Consider the following 19,973-nt stretch of genomic DNA (forward strand, 5'->3'; position numbering starts at 1 on the left):
TGTGTGTGTGTGTGTCCGTGTGTGTGTGTTTGAAACACAGGGAGAGAGGTGCTGAAAGTCTGCTGGAGCGATCTGTAGTTATAATAGTCTTTACCATCGGGAGTTTTCAGTATACAAGAGGAGTACATATCTTACTGTGATTTATCTGTTTCTTCTGTGTGTGTATGTGCTGCTGCTCCGCTCTCTCTCACCTGTAACTACCTGCTTGCACATATCAATTTTCCTTGAAACAGATGAGAGAGCAGGAGAAAAGGACTAAAAGGGAAACAGAAAAATGATAATGAAATAGTTCCCGGTTATCTTTTCTTTTTTTTTTTTCCCACACAGCCTCATGATTATCACAGCACACGGACACAGTAACACACATCTGGCACACAAACAAATGTAGAGGAGGTAGTTATTGTTGGGCATTCCCAGATAAAGTTACAAGAAATTCCAGGAAGTCGATCAATGTCACGACTTCTTATTCAGGAAAAACGTCAGCCTGAGGTGCATTGTCTCCTTTGTGTTGCAGACACAGGTGCTATACATATTGAGCCTTGACCCTGACTGCACTTCTCTCTCTTTTTATTTCTCTCCCTGGGTTTTCATTGTTCAGTTGTTGTTTTTTTCCCAGCTTGTTTTCCATCCAGGCAAACGGCGTTGTGTTTGTTTGTTTTGACTCTAGCTGTACTTGGGTTCAGGGTTAAGTGTAGGCTATCTAACAGCTTTTAGCCGCTATCACGTGAAGTTCACTGGCAGATAAAGATATCAGCGGCCAAAATGTCTGGCGGTAGAATACGCCAAATTCCTTTTATATCCACTGGCTTTCAAGATAACAAATCGTGATTGATCCAGTAACGTACGTACAGCCTCCCCATACTCTTTACCACTACCACTGATGCGTGCGAGTCATGTTTGACTCCTGCTTCACAGATCAGTATGTGCTTGAACGCCCCTTGATTGAGCTGCTTTAATACGTAGCTGTGTCTGTGTTTCTCTGCACTTTTAAGTTCATCACATTGCGCTGTGCTACACCGATGTATTCGTCTGTGAAACCTTTTAAAACACAAGCAGGACATCGATATAAAAAGTGAAACTGCTGATGAATAGGCTAATGTCAAAACAGGAAGACGAAGCACTCAAACTGCTTCGTGTAGAGAGAAGAAATGCAGGTGTGTACGCTATGTCTGTATGAAGAAGTGAGAGAAATAAAGGGATCAGATTAGTTTGTGAACGAAGCACAATTAATATATTAATATTGGTCTAAAACCACTTCTAATATGAATAGACTTTGACCACATAAAACCAGCCGTAGGTACAGGTCACTGTACTGGGATCTTAATTGACCACACGATAAATCAAGCAAGAAATAAACAGCAGCTGCATGTGTGATACCAAGAGATCATCTTGATGTATCAGATATTCTGATATCCAATCTCTTGGAAGTTTTCTCTCACTAGCTACACTGTCATTAAAGAAATGACATTACAATTTCTCTGTTAGGATTGTTAGTATTTCTTCTTCCTCAACTCACAGAGTTTTTCTCGCCTCTCCTTCCCAGAATATGACAGACACCTAGCAGCAGCAGTGTCAGCAGGGAAAACCATGGCGACGGCCTACCTGGACCCCAACCTGAACCATGCCCTCCTGGAAGGAGCCAAGTCAAGGCTGAGTGCAGGGGGTTCCGACCGAACCATGGCTGGCTCCGTGGACAGGGTTCTTAAAGTCTTCCATCACTTTGAAACCAACGCTGAACACAGTTGCTGGTCCTCCAACATCAGATATGGAGATGCAACAGATGTCAGGGTAAGACAAGTACATACTTGGAAAATATAAAAGGTGCACCTCAAGGTTGAATACAATAAAATGCCTTCCCTTTTCCAATTGTCATGTTATTCAGTGAAAAGATCAGAGCCACCTCCTGAAATGATGAATAACAAAACCCAAATGTCATTCTTGGGTTTCATTTTCTAAACACAGCCTCAGAGTCGACAGCTTCAGCCAAGCATGGCTGCTCTTTCAAACTCAACTTCACTTAGTTAACGTGCTGATTTAGCAATATGCTAACATCAGCAGCAGGCTAACATACTCAGCAAAACCAAGCTAACTGGATTTTTATGATAGAAATGTTAACAATATAAGTTTAGAATACAATATATCAATGCTAACATACCCTAGTTCCTTTTCCAGTTATTTGATCTCTTAGGTGTTTGTTGACAGAAATCATTCTGATTGGGCGATCTGGGCAATCATCTTTTAAATTGTTGAAACATTCACTCAAAAACACATTTGATAACCTACTGGCTGTGCTGGAAAGAGTCAGGAAACCAACAACTTATCAAGGTTTATCCACTGAAGATCGAGAATAATGAGCTTTTTGTAGTTTCAGTCAAAGTGGCTAGCCGTTGGTTAGCCTTAGTGGCACAGCTCTGTTATTTTGGCAAAGATGATTTTTCAACAGAAAAATCCATTTTATGAGGAGTGTTAAACTGTTAAATAACATGCATTTGATGCCCAAATTAATATGGACCCAATCTGAAAGTTATGAATCATGTCACTGAGGACACTCGTGTGTGGATCACTGATGTGTTTGAAGGGTTTTGGACTACCATAGAGCTCTAGGGATAAGATAAATAAACCATATTTGGATTTAACTACACACATTTTGTTACTATTGTCAGTTCAGTGATAGTTTTTTTGAATTCTCTGAGGATTATTTCAAACAAAAGTCTACTTTAAAAAACATTCTGCACTCACAGTAGAAACACGTTTGTTTATCACGCTGGTACCGTCCTTTGCACTTAACACCCAATAGTGGTTTGAAAGCAGACGTTTTGCTGTTTGTCTAAGCTGAAGGCTCCAGCCTTCTGCTCTGACAAAGGACCCTCTGCAAAAGAAATCACTTATAAGCTCGCAAAAAAAAAAAGTCAGCTTAGGTCAGACTATGTGTGAGTTCTTGCATCGTGCTTTTAGATCCCCTCACATGACGCATAAAACTACCAAGCACTGCTCAAACTTCAGAGGCCATACAGGATACATCACTGCATTTATCCTCTCTCTTTCTCCTGCAGTATCTGGGTCAGACCCCCCTAGCACTTTAAACGGCAACACGCATGCTTCTGTGAGCATGGTTGTGTGTGTCTGATGTCTGTCAGCTTGTTTGGGTGGGGACGCCATGTTTAATTTCTTCAGGTTACCTTCACACTCGCATTGACTGACACTTGCATTGACCCGATGCAAAAGGATTCACATAAACACCGGCAGAGTTTGCACACTGAGGAGGTTGACTAAAGGCCCCGACACACCTAGCAGACGGAAAAGAACTAGTGGCGACGAAGACGGCCTGTGGCGTCGCCTTACGTCGCCTTCTGTCTTGGCCAAAAATGCTCCAATGAGCATTTTTTTTAATGTATTAGTAAGCAATCAACACAGGGTTTTAAATGTGTCTTGCCACCATACAGAGGTCTGCACCACTATAGATAACAGGAGGACTAATTTGTAATTTAGCCAAAAATTATCCTTAGCAATGCAGAGAGTAATATGTGTTGAATTTAAGAATTCTAAGTCTATAGATTATATTATTATTGAGTCCAACTAAAAACTTTTTCTTTTTTTTAACTTAAATGATGTAGGAGATGTGTATGAAAAGGAAAATAACCCAAATAAATCTTTCCATTATGTTTCCAGGGAATAATCCAGAAGATTTTGGACATCCACAAAGTGCGCTGGACATCTTGTTTTGGTCTCCGTCTTACCAACTGCCAATCCAGAGAACAAGTGCACTGGCTGCACCCTGATATGGGCGTGTCACACGTCAGAGAGAATTACGAACAGGCGCGACCAAACGAGGAGTGGAGGTGAGAGAAAACAGTGTCAAATAAACTCACTTCTGACACAGAGCTGCTGAGTTTGTACTGATTGGAACGGCCCTGTCATCTCAGCAGTTGTAGAGGATGTTTATTTTTGGTTTGTGAAATTTATCACAAAGATAAATGCTTTCCTGCTCTTAGCATGACCTTCAGGCATTATTTGGAAAGCAGGCTAACATCAGCAGGACAATGAATTGATTGAGACTGTAAGTCAGCATCTTATCAGCCAATTATTCGCCCTGATTGTCTGGATAGTCTAGAATGGAACAGCCTCGCCTCAGCTGTGGTAGCACGGAGGCAAAGACCACAAATAGTGTAAAACTGGGGTTAAACATTTACCAGACAACATACTGGATGAGATTACTTATAATACACAATGTTGAATTTGACTTTAGATTCTGCAGCAGGTGAATGCATGTCATTGATGAAACATATAACCACTTCCCTTGACATTAAATGTGACTTATTTGGCTTTGTAAATTAAGTCTGAATTACTATCTCCTCAAATGTTAACCCACAGCAGTCTGCCCCGTTGTTTAGGGAAGAAAGAGTAATAGTTTGTTGCAACCAACGTTCAGAGAAAATAGTGTGACTTGTCTGCTGTATGCTGATGGGAGGCCCTGTCTGTCTGTTTTCGCACTTTGGATGTTAATGCACTGGCGTATATTATCTTCATTGAGGCAGTCGTGGTGCTAATGCTATTGTGATGCACAGACCTTTTGAACTGAGGCCATAAAGACAGGGGGAACCAGATGCCCGCTAAGTCTACAGCTCTCTCTGACTCTGTAGGTCTCTCCTCCAATCATCTTTCAACCCATGTCCTCATATCCATTCTAGCCTACGCATGTTCCTCCCATCCTTCTGTCTTTATCTGTTTTTTGTTTTTTTTCACGTTTTTATTTATCTATTTATTTTTCTTTCTTTGTGTATGTTTTACTGTTTTTACTTTTTGCATTTGTGAAGCACCTTGTAACTAATTGTTTTAAAAGTGCTACATAAATAAAGACAGCCGAATTCTGTTTCTCACCAAACTCTCCTTTGTCAAATCGTGACCTTTATTTCCTCTCCCTTTTGTGCCCTGCTCCGATCTTCAAGTTGTGTTTCTATTTTTTATTTAACTTGTTCTGATAATTTTCCTATGTACCAGACAACTCCAACACATATCGCTACTCTACGTCTTTTTTTTTTTCTGTTAATGAAATGTGTTGTTTTTGCAGCTCTGCATAAAAAAACATTCCTCTCTTTACTTTCTTCCTCTAGGTATGACTTAAGGATCCGCTATCTTCCAAAGGGTTTCGTACAGCAGTTTACAGAAGACAAACCCACGCTCAACTACTTCTACCACCAGGTACTCGCCCTGAAACAGACGCACAAACACGCACAGGCACAGAGACACCAACAGATTTCATTTTCTGCCAGCAGCTAGACAGCACAGAGACATATGGTACTGCTTGAAGACAGTGTGTGTTTGCCTTTTGGTTATCTAGGTCACAAGGGAAGTGTGTGTTTGTGTATGTGTGAGTTTGAGCTGACGGCCATTTGTTGCATGCAGAGATACATCGTTAAATCATTATATTTTTGTAATGTATTCTTGTGTCTCCCAGGTGAAGAATGACTACATGATGGAGATCGGGGATCAAGTGGAACAAGATGTAGCTCTCAAACTGGGCTGTCTAGAAATCAGGTTAGACATGCTCACACTGCTTTACAGTGACTGTTTTTAGAGTCACTTATTTTTTTTAATGGAAACTCTAAGTCTACAATGTAACGACAGTCTGTAAACTTGTAGAATTAATTTTATTTAACAGCTTTTTCTTTTCGCATTAAAGGCAAACGTTTGTTCCCAACATGGATTAAATGTTTGCCACTTTTCTGAGTTGTTTAAAAGCCACATTAGCAATTGTTTCCATGACATACTTTTGTGTTTTCCTGTGAACTACACTGATCACTCCGTCCCAAATCTGCCAGCTTTTAAAATGCAAAGCAACAACCTGTCTTGAGCAAACACAAAACCATCATGAAGAAATTCCGCTGAAATTCAACACGCTTTTTTTTTTCTCCATTAAAACTGAATTATTGCTGGTGTTGGTGTGTCTGCAGTGAAGGTCTCTAATCTTGTTCTTTCTCCCCACTCGTCTGTTCCAGGAGGTTCTTCAAAGAGATGAGAGGAAACGCCCTGGACAAGAAATCCAACTATGAGTTACTGGAGTAAGTATTTTCTCCTTAAGCACGGTGCTGCAGGAGCTTACTTTGACTCCAACTAAAAACCTTCCTGGTCAATGATATCTTTCCTTTCAGCTAGAAATGTGTCTTTCAGCCCTGCAGAGAAACAGCAAAGAAAGAACAGTATATGTCACCGTTCCTTGTTCAGATTTAGGGTTTTTATGTTGAAGAAAAGTGAAAGACACATTTCGGGGATTTACAAAACATTTTAAATTCTTCTAATAAAGTGACAGTCCACCTGTGATTAAACATGTTGTTTACATTTACCGGTATAAAGACAGTCTTCAGTCTTTGTTGATTCAACCTACAGATCATTTGTGTTTTATAATCATTAGTGTTTGTGGACTTACGTAAGATTGGCTGCTCTGTCTGTGTTAGCTCTCTGGGTTTTGCTTCCTGTTAGATGCTGATGAGAACCATGAACAGAGTCTGCCCCCTAACAAGGCTTGGCTATAGATTGGACCCGTCCTAATGAGCTGCCCTTTTCCACTGAAGTCTTTCTTTCTGTCCAGCAGCCTAACAAGCTCTCCAATTAACTCAGAAGAAAGCCCCCTGTCTTTTATCCAATATTTCTTTGTTTCCAATGAACACTGAACACGCTCTCAATCCTCTTTGCTTGTCTCTCTTTGCTCTCATCCTCTAATTTTGTCTTGTTTTTTTTTTCTCCCTTCATTCTTCTTTCTCCCACTCAGCCTCTCTCTGTTGCATATTTTAAACCAACAATTGAGCGAGATGGAAAGTGCTGTCGGGGATTTGATAGGCCAAGCAGACGGTTGGCCATAAGGGTCTATTTGGATTTTTGAAAATAATCCAAGAACTAAAAATTCTGTTAAATTTTGGGCACATTTCATCAGCCGTCGGTTCAAATCCCGGCCCTTTGCTTCAGGTCCTCCTCCCAGTCTTTCCTGTTTTTCTTCAGCTGGCCCATCCACTAGTAGCTACTCGTACAAAACCACTGAACATGTGTGCAAGAGAGAGAATATCTGGCTACATTTGGCAGTAGTGCTTGGTGGTTTTTGAGCTAATTTATGTGATAAGTGTAATTAACTCCTGCTATGAACAAAGCTTGGTGACGGCGGGCCGATCACGTTATGGTGTGACATGTCAATTTTATCTGTAATAGGCCCTATAATGGACGGATGTGAAGTCTGACTGAGTAGACAACCATCGCCTGCATCTGAAAGTTCATTTATGCATTTTCTTACCATCTGATTGCATTTGAACTAAATTCCTAAACCTGTTGTAAACCACACACACTAAAAAAGTAATGTTATATTTGAAATTTGCTGGAGAAAGAGATAGAATGGATGCTGTAAGCTGTCAGCCTTTCACTCGTTCTCTCCTCCTCCCCCTCTACTCCTCTTTTTCTCCAGAGGAGTTTGAGTCATTAACTCGCTTCCTGTTTTAGTTCTGCACATCTTTCTTTGTCTTTGTGGTCTCCCTCTTTGTACTCCTCACTCTCTCTCTTTTCCTGCTCTCCCTTTTTTTTTTTCCCCCTCAGCCTCATCTCTTAGGAAAAGATGAGTAGTGCTCCGCGGTCAACACTTTGTCATAGCTTTCTGTTTCTCTTTTCTGTTCCGTGTCTTCGGCTGTCTGACTGCCTAACTGTATCTGTCTCTGGCTCTTCTTGGTCATTTTCTCTGCAGAGAGAGAAAAAAAGTCATCTGCAAAGATCAGATAAACACAGAACTGCTTGTCAATTAGCATTCCATGGTGTAATTTCAGCGTAATAAACATGCGTCTGTGTCTCTCTTTCCAGGAAGGATGTGGGTTTGAGGCGCTTTTTCCCGAAAGACCTGCTGGATTCAGTCAAGGTGAGAATGGACACTTTAAAAGAAGACAAGTGACACTGTTGCACAGAAAGACAATTCTCTGACCAAAATGTTCTCGCCCTTCAGTCACCTCTGTTATCACTCAGCCCAAGCTGCTCCGGGGAAGTTGATTATTTTCCCAAAAGTAGGGCCTTTTGCTTTTGGCCAGCTTTATAGTTTTATTTCTTTTTTCATTGTGTTACTAGATGTGCACTTAGACCTTGTGTGGTCTGGCTGACATTATGCAAAGCAGTCAAAGACTCCAGATGACAGTCATGTATACTTTGGCAAATAACCACTGGAGTTCAGAAGAATAGAGATGATGAGAACAAGCAGAAGGAAAAAGCTTGTTTTTTGCGCAAAAAAACCCAAACGAGTGTAACGTAAACATTGAGATTGTACAATTAATCACAATTATTGACATTTGAAACCCCCCACCACCACCACAATCCCACATTGCATATTTTTCTCACTCCGTCCAGACCGAGTGTAGATCAATCTTTGGTTGTGTTATACGTGAAATATTCCAGGTTTTGAAACATTGTCTGACATGTTGGGAGATTTCCACCAAATATAATGGAACTTGTTTGTTAAGTGAAGAAGGGCATATGCTGTGGGGCAGGTTTTGGTTTTTGTTTGAATGTGACTGCTGGGTGTGCTAGCATAATGAGCAGCGTCTGTGTCAGTGATAAATTTACGGCACGCGTTTATTGGGAGGCTCTTGGTGTGTGTGTGTTTGTGTGTTTGTGTGTGTGTGTGTGTGTGTGTGTGTGTGTGCTAGAAGGAAAAGCCCTGTGACCCTAAAAGGTCTCGATGTCAGCGGGCGGGCAGACAGATGCTCGGCAGAAGGAGAGAAGCTGACTCTGTGTGTGTGTGTGTGTGTGTGTGTGTGTGTGTGTGTGTGTGTGTGTGTGTGTGTGTGTGTGTGTGTGTGTGTGTGTGTGTGTGTGCGGCTGTGCTGGAGTGTGCGACCCTCAGGTCATGTTTAAACCCACTTTCTCTTTCCAACAATGAGGAGGGAGGGGGCGGCATCATTGTGCACCTCCTTGTGCTCCCTGGTCTGTCAAGCCCTGCTGACTCCCCCCTCATCAGGAGCCCACATTCTTCCTTCAGCTACTCTCCTCTTCCTCTCATTTTCTGCTTTTTTTTGTTGTTTTTTTTGTTGCAGACACGTCAACACAATCCCTTGAGGCTCGGTTTTATAGGCCATGAACACACACACACACGCACACGTATTCAAAGATCAACAACAGCGGAATTCTGACTCGATTTAATATTGTTTATTTTACAATATGTTTGAACCATTTCATTATGAAAAAAACCTAAAAAAACCCGATTATTATTATTATTACTTACTATATAAGTGTTTTGATAAATAAACCACCGTACATGTTCTGACCAGCTTTTAAATTGTGAGGCTGAGTTTTCAAAAAAAGATATCTTTGCGTTTTGGAAGGTTGATTAGACAAACAAAAACTTGACTTGAATCTGTTACATTGGCCCTTTGAGAATTGTGTGAGATAATGCTTCATGTGAAGCAAGTGACACATCTGCTCTAACACACACACACACACACACACACACACACACACACACTGCTCTAACACACACTCCTAGATGTGTTAGTGAGAGACAGAGATCGCAGCTGTCATGTATGTTGCCGTCGTTTGCCCTGTTAAAAGAGAATGGTTGTCATTTAATGGGATTATTCTCCCTCAATGGACTCTACCTCCACACACACGTGCACGCACACACACACACACACACACACACACACACACACACACACACACACACACACACACACACACACACACACACACACACACACAATAACCCCTGAGCAGATGGCTGTGGTAGTAAACAGTGACTGATGTGTGCTGTGTTGAAAGCGTTATAAAGAGCGGAGCGTGTTCATTTGTATTGACGGGCTGGCCGGCAGGTTCAGTCACACTGACCTCTGGAGATCAGAGTTTGACCAAAGCAGCTTGAGCTGAGCGGAGGAGTCTGTTGTCTCCTCACAGAGTGATCACTCCTTGAAATTCTCTCTCTCTATCTTTCTGATAATAACTGCAAAATAATTCAGTGATACAGCAGTGTGATTTATTGTTGCATTTAAACCAGTATTTGGTAGATCAGTGGAGTTTCTGAAGTATTTTCTACAACCTCTGTACATATGTTGATGAACTGATAAACTATCAGTGTATTTAAATACCAGATATCTGAATCCATACTGTTAAGATAAACTACTGAATTCTCGAATCCTTTTTAGCTGTTCAAGGCTATTTTTTTTTATCAGTCAGACAATGTGTTTCAAAGCTTTAAAATAAGGCCTTCTAGCTAAACATATAACATTGTATGTTATGCTTTGATTACATACTTTTTGAGATGGATTATTTAGGACTGTGGATCTAGTTTGTGAGGTATGCAAAGGTATGCCTGGTGCACGTAATCTAATGACTCAAAGTCTAAAGATATTTATCTATCTATCTATCTATTTTTGCAGCAAATAATGATCCTTCTGGTGGGATTTAGAGAGACTAAACTAAGGACTGTTTCGACACAACACAGAATGAAATGTGTCTCAAAATGTAATTCATTTGATTAAGAATTTAAAAAACAAGAAGTACTGAGGCCAACATTTGAGTCTTCAACTTTGATTTAAAAAAAAAGAAAGAGTTTAAGCAAACCCGCAATTTTCTCAGAGTTGTTTCCGGATACACTGAGAATTAAAGCTGAAAGCTGCTTCTCCAGTTTCAAGGTAAAATTAAGTTTTCTATCAGAAAGCTGCTCTTTGTGTTAAATGTCAGTGAAGTAACTGGTCAGCCCTGTTGCTAAGGCAACGGTCAACATGGTGATAGTGAGGGTGATCGCTACTCTCAGCACTTCCTCTCAGGAAGGGTGGACTGAGTGTTTGTGTGTGTGTCTTTGTGTATGAGTATGTGTCTGTATGTGTATGTGTGTGTGTGTGTGTGTGTGTGTGTGTGCGTGCGTGCGTCTTTCTGTGTGTCTGTGTGTGAGACAAAGAGAGAGAGTGTCTCTCCTGGAATTCAAGGAATTAAAACACTGATCCTATCAAGAGCACAAAGTACTCACAGTAGCACATACACATTTTTCTGTAATCACAAGTGTGTTATGAAAACTGTTGATCTGTTAAAAGGACACACACACACACATAAAGCTGAACACACAGATTGTGTGTGTGTGTGTTTCTTGATTCTCTCAGGCTTATTGAGTTGACAGCTGGCGTAAAGGCTCTGTAAAGCTGCAATGAAGTTCAGATGTTCAGATTAATTAATCTGAAAAGATATTCGCATAACACATATTTTTTAAAGAAAAGAAAACCTTTATTGGAATAATTTGTCGACCAATGTGACCCTTAAAACTCAATCAGAGGGGTTACACACTCTTCACGTTTATGAATATTTCAATTTGAGCCTCTATAGGCTAAACACGCCCTGATTGGTCAATTCAGTGTGTCTAAAAGTAAATAAATCAATATAACTGATTATTCTTTGGTTGTGACTTCATTCGTAAAAACTGTTCATTTATTTTCTGTAGAATGACCTTAATGTTTGCTGTAAAGCCACACATGTTTTTTTTAAGCCTGGTCTGTACTAAACTAAATCTCCTTTAATCTCGATGTTAATCTATATATGGGGAGTTCTATTTATAGACTAGGACTGTCTGTAAACTGTATGTGGGACCATGAATGTGAATGTCTCTATTCAATACTCTGGATTTTATACATATCAGTGCTTAAACCTGCAGTAACAAGGACATTCAAATGTACAGAGTTCATTTGAAGGAGCAAAGAGGCCCCAAATCCTCTTCATGTTAGTCACATATACATTCATTACATCACATACATTTTTTCCCCACACATCAGATAAAGAGGATTATATAAACATTGTATATCTGTATGTGTGTGTGTGTGTTGCACATCTTCATGCATGTAATGGAGTATAGGGATTGTAAATGTCAGAACAATGTTCCAGAAGGATTTTTTTATTCTCTTACTCTCCATCTGTCAACTCTCCAGTGACATAACAGATGAAAATAAAATAGGTCTGAATTTGCGATTGTTATGCCGGCGAGAAAACAAATACTGACACACTCGAAATCTGAGTGACTATCACACAGTGACTACACTGCAGGTACATGTGCAGTCGTTTGTGCAGATTGAGTGATTGACTGAGTGTTAACTATCACTGTGTTGTGAAGATATTGATCTGATCCTTAGGAAGTGGTGAGGTCGAGTAGATTGGAAGCACACCAGAGGATTAATCAATCAATGTATTGTTCTCCTCAGCTCACTCTGCCCACCTAAATATATCCCAACATGCATCCCTCTCTTCAAGTTTAAGATTTTCTTTCGCTACTATTTAAATTTTTTTATTTTTTTTTTTAAATAAAAGTCTCCTTCTTTCTCTCTTCAGGCCAAAACACTTCGTAAATTGATCCAGCAGACGTTCAAGCAGGTCGCTAATCTCAACGACGAGCAGTGCATTCTCAAGTTCTTGGAGATCCTTGCACCAATCTACCGCTACGACAAGGAGTGCTTCAAATGTGCCCTGGGGGTAGGTTTTCATCCCTTCTTGCCTCCACTCTGCGGTGTCCTGATGCACTCTGGGAGCTCTGGTTTATTGTGTTAGGTTGACCCCTTGTGGTGGAAGTAGGTCTTGCAAGATGTGTTGATCTTCCACAGTGTTCCATGTCCCATGTTTCTTCAGCTTTATGATGAGTGCTTCTAATACTACTAATAAAATTCTGTTAACCTGACTTCGTTTCTTGTCCTCACTTTTTTCTGTTTTGCCTTTTTGCTGTCACTCTCTTTCTATTTAACTTTCTTCTTCTTCTCTACAACAGTCCAGCTGGGTGATCCAGGTGGAGTTGGCGATTGGACCAGAGGAGGGGATCAGCTACCTCACTGACAAGGGATCCACAGTGAGTTTTTACAAAAACTACATTGTTCTACAGCCTCCAAGTAAACCAAAAGTCGGCAAAAAGTATTATAAAACCGAATGCTACAAACGTAGCACACATTTTTATGTGGAAAATGAAGGCTTGATACCCATAGAACAATGCTAATGCTAAGCTCATGAATATGGAGTATAGCTGAACAAGGAATGATCTGACATTATTTATGTTTCCTTCCTTTCTGCCCCCCAGCCCACCCATCTGGCTAACTTCACTCAAGTTCAGTCCATCCAGTACTCGGCTATGGAGGAGAAGGACAGAAAGGGGATGCTACAGCTCAATGTAGCCGGAGCTGCTGAGGTATTGTTTCACTCTCTATCTGATGCTCTGTAGTGTTTCTTTGTCCAGTTTGCGACATCATTTGTAAGCGTACCAAGAAGAAAGGTTGGTTTTAGCGTCTCAAATGGTTACCTCCAACTTGTAAGCCTTGTGATCTTTATTTATGTGCACATTTATTTCGTTTCTGATATGATCAAATACCATACAGGATAAGTAATCCCTGAAACACCTCTCTGTATGTTTCTATGTTAAAGCTTGAGGACACATGCATCGAGATCCAAGACACAAGAAATATATATGAAAACTCTCACACTTCTGGAATAAATCCTGCACTTCTTATTGTACATATAGACTCGGTGATATTCTGAGAGTCTGACGTTTCCATAGTAATGGATAAGAAAGAGTTTCAAAAGGGTATTTCTTTCTTTATGTGTAGTCATATTGTCCCCTTTAACCTTCCTCTAATGCTTCTTTTTCCTTTTGTCATGATTTTTGATTTACTTACAGTGCATGTTCTTTGCCTTGCCTATTTGAACCTCATCAGCCACCACAAGTTGTGCCCACAGTGCAGCTGTGTGTGTGTGTGTGTGTGTGTGTGTGTGTGTGTGTGTTTGATATAAAGTTGTGTTTTTCTTTGTTTTCACACAATAGCTCTACACACAAGGTTATGTAATACTTACTGCTGTATGTGTGGAGTCTTTCTTTTATATTGGCTTTAAGAGCATTGGGTTTACACACACTCACACACATAGACCAACACAATACTATGTAAAGAGGAGTTTTTCCACTGACATAAGGAGAAGCTGGAACCCCCCACTCCGATGTTTCTGAGTACATGACTGTGTGTGTAGATAATGGCTCTGTGTAATCGTCCTACCCTTCTTTCTTTCTTTGTGTGTGTGTGTGCTCGTTCATGTGCACGTGCGCGTGCAGCCTCTGACAGTTACAACGGCATCACTGAACATGGCAGAGAACTTAGCGGATTTAATTGACGGCTACTGTCGGCTCATCTCCATGGAAACGAATTCCTTCATCGTCAGAGTACAGAAAGGTAAGTCACTTGATACCCCTACTTTCTGTCCCACCATTGTTATGGTGTTCAAAACAAAAAATCCCGTGGGCTATTTTATTTTGTTAAAAAGTATACTTCCTGTATATTATTAGACTGTAGAACATTGTATGGTAGTAAATAAACAGTTTCCACATGTTCTTTAAAGAGTCCAAATCATTTTAACTCAACTGTTTTGTCTATCAATGACGCATCAATAACTGGTTGAGCACTCTCCTCTGAATTACACACAGTGTGTGATCAGTGAGAGCGAAATGTACATCTTGTAATGTCGTATAGAGTGTATTTTGTAAGAATGAGAGACTTATATCACATCCTTTAAACTGTTTATAAAGTCCTGTTTTCCAGTGGGACATTGTAAAAGTCTGTTTTGAGTCTTGCATATTACTCGTGCTTCACATTACTCACTGTGGATCCTGATCTTGTGCATTCTTGTCCGCTAGAGGGAGAGAGAGCGCTGCCCTCCATCCCGAAGTAAGTCCCTGTCTCATTCTCAATACTCTTAGGGGGAAAAATCCATGGTCATCAAGTTTTCAAAGGGGTCTGTGACGTTGCTGTGAGTCGTCAGATGTGGGATTTTTGTACGTCTGTCTTTGCCACGAATGTAAAGTTGTGGGAATTTATTTGTAGGCTGTTGCACACATTTGAATCTTTTTAAAACGTGAAAGGAACCCAAGAGAATGATGAATACAAATTCAGTGTTTTCAGAAATATATGCTCAGATTTATGCTCCGGCTCTTTACTGCAGCATGGAGTTCACTGTATTTGTTTATTTTGGATGTCAGTTAGTCCAATTCAAACACCAACTTTTTACTTTTAGTCATTTTTACTCATATCTCTGTCTTGCTCTGTTTCCCCCTCCTCTCCTTCTCTGAGTCTCTAGTCAAATAAGGAGATAAGTTTAGGAGCCAAATATTTTCCACGTAGGGTCTTTAAATACTTGGCTAGTCTCCTCCTCTTTCTCTGTCTCTCACTCTTAGGGTTCCTCTAGTTTATTTGTGTCTGCTGGTTGGGGTCTGTAATATAAAGAATGTAGTCAAAGTCAGATCAAACAGACAGAGAGAAACCACTGCAGACCCAGAGAGATATTTCAACAGTCGGGGTTGGTTTGCAGAATCAGGTTTCTAAAGCCTCTTCTTTCGGGACTTTAAACATCGCTGACACGCACGTTAAAGAGTCTTCTGTTTAAATTGAGGTTTGTTTGTTTTGTTGTATCCAACGTCAGCGTTTGTTTTTGACTGGCTTCTTATTTGTTCTTTGTTTATTTTTCTTCTAGAGTTTCCAATAATGAGAAAAAGTTGGAAGCAGTCAGGAGTGGAGTCAGAGCCATCTCAGTTTCAGGTAGGTAACAAATCAAACCCACATTTACAAATGGACTGAAAAAGCCTGACAGCTTCCCCTGGCTCCGACCTCTTGTTATGTGTTTCTATTTCCTGCATCATCCATTTTTTTTCCCTTTACTCATTCTTTCCTGTCATTGTTTTCCTCTCAAGTTGAGTCTGCCTGTCCTCGTCCTCTGTTCCATCTTTCTTTTGTTTACTTCCTTGTCTCCCTGTCGGTTTCCTTCACATCTCCTCCTTCATTCACTCTTTTTTTCTTGCACTCTCGTCTTCTTTCCGGCCTGATTGGCTGCAGAACATGTGACGTCGACACCTCCTAAGCCAACCAAGGCACGACGTTTCCTCCTCCCCTTTGCCTTCTGTTCAGATTCACCGCCCAATGGTATCCTCAGCTGTCATTGGACAGTTAGTGGGAGAGCGTGTCCACAAAAATTGTGATGTGGTTGAATAAGTCGCCTGTTTTGATGGTCAAACTTGTCTTGCAATCTAACTTTGCAATAATGGATACGTATACAGAAATGAGATTGCACAACTTCTAATATATTTTAGTATGTCTTCCTTTGTTGGTGTTCTAGTTCCAATTTGGCCCCCAAAAAAAGTTAGAAAATGTGTTAAACTCCAAATATTATCAGTCTTTTTTTTTTGCTGATGGTTTTGTGGATTCGTGGCTTTTATCTTCTGCATCACAATATCTCATTTTTTAAAGATGCCCTCTCCTACTAAACTATTTGCTTGTTGCCTGGTTGTCTCTACTTATCGGTCTCACCTCCATGTTCACACGCTCAAACTCACATTCTTCAAACAAAACAACTGTGTGTGTGTGTGTGTGTGTGTGTGTGTGTGTGTGTGTGTGTGTGTGTGTGTGTGTGTGTGTGTGTGTTGCTGTCTCTAACTATCCCAATGTTCTCTAAATTTGACGGGTGAAAAGTGCTGTTGGTTGAGTGGTTGGACTGAACACAAAATCTACTTATTTCTCTTTCTTGCTAAGAAAGAAAAAATGAAAGGATGCCAAAGGTCTCACCAAAGAGATGATTAGCTTAGCATAGCAGGAAAATTACGAGCTAGGGTTGTGATACTTTGTCTTTGGCATTAGCCCAGATTAGCTTTTCATCCCAATTGTCAGTCTTGATGCGATGTGCTAATGCACATGCCTTAAATTAAGCTAACTAAGCTAACCAGCATCAATGTGTATATTTACAGGAGACCTTCCCCTCTAGCTCTTCAGAAAAAAACAAAAAAACAAATCTGATTATATTCTAAAATGTGGAACTGATCTTTCCTGACTGTGGTGGTTTGGCCTCTCATTACTGTTCGGGGTTTTGATTCTTAAAGAGGTTTTAAAGGTTATTACATTTAGTTGGCACTGCTGTATCGTTTCCTCACTAAATGAACATATCTTTACTTGGATATGTGACACGCCTTCTGGCCAAGTAGTATTTGGGTTCTCACTCTGTCCACTGTTTACATTACAACCCTGGAACTCACATGTTGAACTCCAGTGGATCCCCCAGTCTGCTCACATTAACTCTTCAACTCACAAATATTTACAGCTTGATACAAACATCATACATCACTGAAACAACACTGGAGTTCAAACGTTGTTTCTTGCATTACTTCATGTGTCTGCAGAGCATTAGTGAAAGTTGTTCACTCAGCCTTTTCTCTGGAGTTATTTTGGGATTCTAACTAACTAACTGCTGGCTTAATGTTTGGCTTTGCAGATCATGTAACATCACTTGTGTTGTTTCAAGGCTCTTCATACTCTAACCGCTCTCTTCTCTTTCCTTTTTTTTGCTCTGCCTCCTTCTCTCTCTCTCTCTCTCTCTCTCTCTCTCTCTCTCTCTCTCTCTCTCTCTCTCTCTCTCTCTCTCTCTCTCTCTCTCTCTCTCTCATTGCTGCTTTTCTGTCTCTCCCTATTTTTCCTCCTCTGCTGTCCCGTTCCCTGCATGCTCTTCGGGACCCTGCAGAAGATCTTAGCGGGGATGGTAAAGTTGATGTTGTTTATAAATCTCTCTGTTGTTCCGCCTTCGTAGTCCTCACTTACCAACACACTGCATCCTCCTGGGAAACGGTTGCATGTGTTTTGGTGTGTGGGTGAATGTTTGTGCATGCATTCCTACGTCTTCAAAATGATGCAATGTGAACATATGAAATGATAAACTACATTCAGGCTGACTGAAGTTACTTTGAATCAACTCATTTAAACAATCAATCTATGATGTTTTGAAAGTTCCTGAGACTGCAAGCATGCATAAATCACTGGTAGCTCGAGTGAGTTTGTTCTGTTGGTAGCTACAGTGGTTTACTATTTCAGTCCTGTTTTTGGTTTTAAGATGTTTGTGTATGTGTGTGTCTGTCATTTGAAATATGTCTGCTTTAAACCACGAGAAGGACACGTAAAAGCAAGTGGTTATTTCTCTTCAAGGGAACATCTTCAATCCTTTTTCCCTCTCCACACATCTCAGTCTCTCTCTCTCTCTCTCTCTCTCTCTCACACACACACACACACACACACACACACACACACACACACACACACACACACACACACACACACACACACACACAAAATTATGCAGACGTGTACTTACTTACACGCAGTGTAGAGCAGGGAGAGGTTTGCTGGATTCAAGAGCGGGTGCATTCCTTGCTAAAATGGGCTAACTAGACTACACACACACACACACACACACACACACACAATTCCACATTATCCCAGAATACATAAAGAGACAAAGTTTGAACAGTCAGACAGTCAAAGGACAATGTCTTTTACTTTCTATCCAAGGGGGTAGACTTCACAGTATGAAAAAATCTAAATTAAACTTTAAAAAAAAATGAAAGAAAGAGAAAAAAAAAAGAAATTGGAACTTTAATCAGACGGTTTTCTTCTTTACATCTTACTTTTGACAAGAGAGAAAACACATGTATCATCGAAAATGCTTCATCACTATTTTAGCAGTCGACACTTCCTTCTTCTACCACTTTGCATTTTATTTTACCTGCCTGACATTAAGAACTGAACTACTATCCAGAAGTTAATTTTCCATCTTATTCTTCATGGCGGATTCTCTTGGTGGCAGATATATAATAAAATAAAATGCCACAAGCTTTAGAAAAGGATTTCAGATCAATGTAGTGCCATGTTCCCACAGATTTGGTTGAATCCTAAGCAGAGCTGAGAGAGTGTAGCGTCAAGGACAGCAGATGTTTGACTCTTGTTTCCAACAGCTGAGTCTGCACGCTGATTTTATTTTAAACACCGCCATCTGGTTTGGAAAGACTCAGTCCATCTTTTCCCCTTTTTTTTTTCTTCTGCTGGCTCTGTCCTCTTCCGCTCTTTGTGCCCTATCTGTCTGATTCTGCACAGATTTGAGCCTAAACGCTACCATCTGCTTACATGACAGCCTGACCCAATACTTCTCCCCCTTTCATTTCGGTTTGTTCATACTCTTTCTTCTCCTGCATCTTTTTTTTTTTGGCTCGTTTCTCTTTTCTGTTCTTTCTCCAGCATGCTCTTTTCTATCTTCTCCTTTATTCCCTCCACTCCTCCATCGCCACAGTTACAACCCTGCTGCCAGCTGCTCTCACACAGACAGATATGCACAACACATGCTCAGCTGACACTCTCCGCCAAGTGTGTGTGTGTGTGTGTGTGTTGAGAGGGAAGGAGTCATAATGTGAGGAGCTACGAGAGAGTTAGGAGTTTTTCAAAACTACGACTTAGATGTATGCTATTTCTTTGTTGTTGTTGTTTTTTTGCAGTTTTGTTTTGACTGTACACGTGTCTTTGAATATCAGGGAGCCTGTATACTGTAGAGCACGGCAAACCGAGCAACGTGTGCATGACCCTCTCTTTTGTTTTTGTGTGTTTCTTTTTTTTTTTTTTTACTCAACTTGCATTCCTGTGTTTTGTAATAAATCTTGGTTGTTTTTTTTTACTTCATTTATGTGTATCTCATGCTACAGAGACTGATGACTATGCTGAAATAGTGGATGAAGAGGACACATACACTATGCCCTCAAGTAAGTGACTTCTTTTTGTGCACAATATCTGCAAACTAAATTTAGATAGTCTCAGCTTCTTTTAAACAGAAGCAAGAGAACCTTTAAAAACTACTCCTTCCCCGTTGTTCTGCAGTCGCATTCGTCAGTCTGACTCTTCATTACTTTTTTGCTTTTTCTACTAGCAGAGTGTAGTGTGAATCCCGTCCAGGAAACACACTCACACATCAGAGAGTTTACCAGTTAAAGTAGGCTTTCAGCTCTGACATAAACGTCGAGAGGTCACGGGAGCTTTAACCCCACACTGTTAGCGGCACTCACAGTACATCTGTCAAATTCATTCTTATGTTAAACAAAAAGTCGTGAATGTGCTGAGAAGTTCAGCTCCGTTGTGCTGTGGACGTTTTGGGCCAGT

At 40.5% G+C, this 19,973-nt stretch overlaps 1 protein-coding gene across 8 annotated transcripts in view; it reads left to right on the top strand.

Moving 5' to 3' along the window:
* The window catches only part of LOC306839834 (focal adhesion kinase 1-like), a 55,832-nt gene that overhangs the window by 19,517 nt on the left and 16,342 nt on the right, over positions 1-19,973 (top strand). For 4 of the 8 annotated variants that reach the window (XM_079368755.1, XM_079368754.1, XM_079368750.1 and 1 more), the window contains 14 exons: positions 1,544-1,788; positions 3,670-3,839; positions 5,112-5,199; positions 5,456-5,535; positions 5,997-6,059; positions 7,834-7,888; positions 12,325-12,465; positions 12,755-12,832; positions 13,058-13,165; positions 14,078-14,195; positions 14,657-14,687; positions 15,490-15,554; positions 17,521-17,538; positions 19,523-19,579. In XM_079368755.1, the coding sequence (XP_079224881.1) occupies positions 1,588-1,788; positions 3,670-3,839; positions 5,112-5,199; positions 5,456-5,535; positions 5,997-6,059; positions 7,834-7,888; positions 12,325-12,465; positions 12,755-12,832; positions 13,058-13,165; positions 14,078-14,195; positions 14,657-14,687; positions 15,490-15,554; positions 17,521-17,538; positions 19,523-19,579 (1,273 nt within the window). In that variant the 5' untranslated portion in view covers positions 1,544-1,587. Of the gene's footprint in view, positions 1-1,543; positions 1,789-3,669; positions 3,840-5,111; positions 5,200-5,455; positions 5,536-5,996; positions 6,060-7,833; positions 7,889-12,324; positions 12,466-12,754; positions 12,833-13,057; positions 13,166-14,077; positions 14,196-14,656; positions 14,688-15,489; positions 15,555-15,848; positions 15,936-17,520; positions 17,539-19,522; positions 19,580-19,973 lie in introns of all 8 variants that reach the window. The other 4 variants (XM_079368756.1, XM_079368757.1, XM_079368751.1 and 1 more) reach the window with 2 other exon arrangements.

This window comes from Symphodus melops, assembly GCF_947650265.1.
Source record: "Symphodus melops genome assembly, chromosome: 18".
In the NCBI taxonomy this organism is placed as follows: Eukaryota; Metazoa; Chordata; class Actinopteri; order Labriformes; family Labridae; genus Symphodus; species Symphodus melops.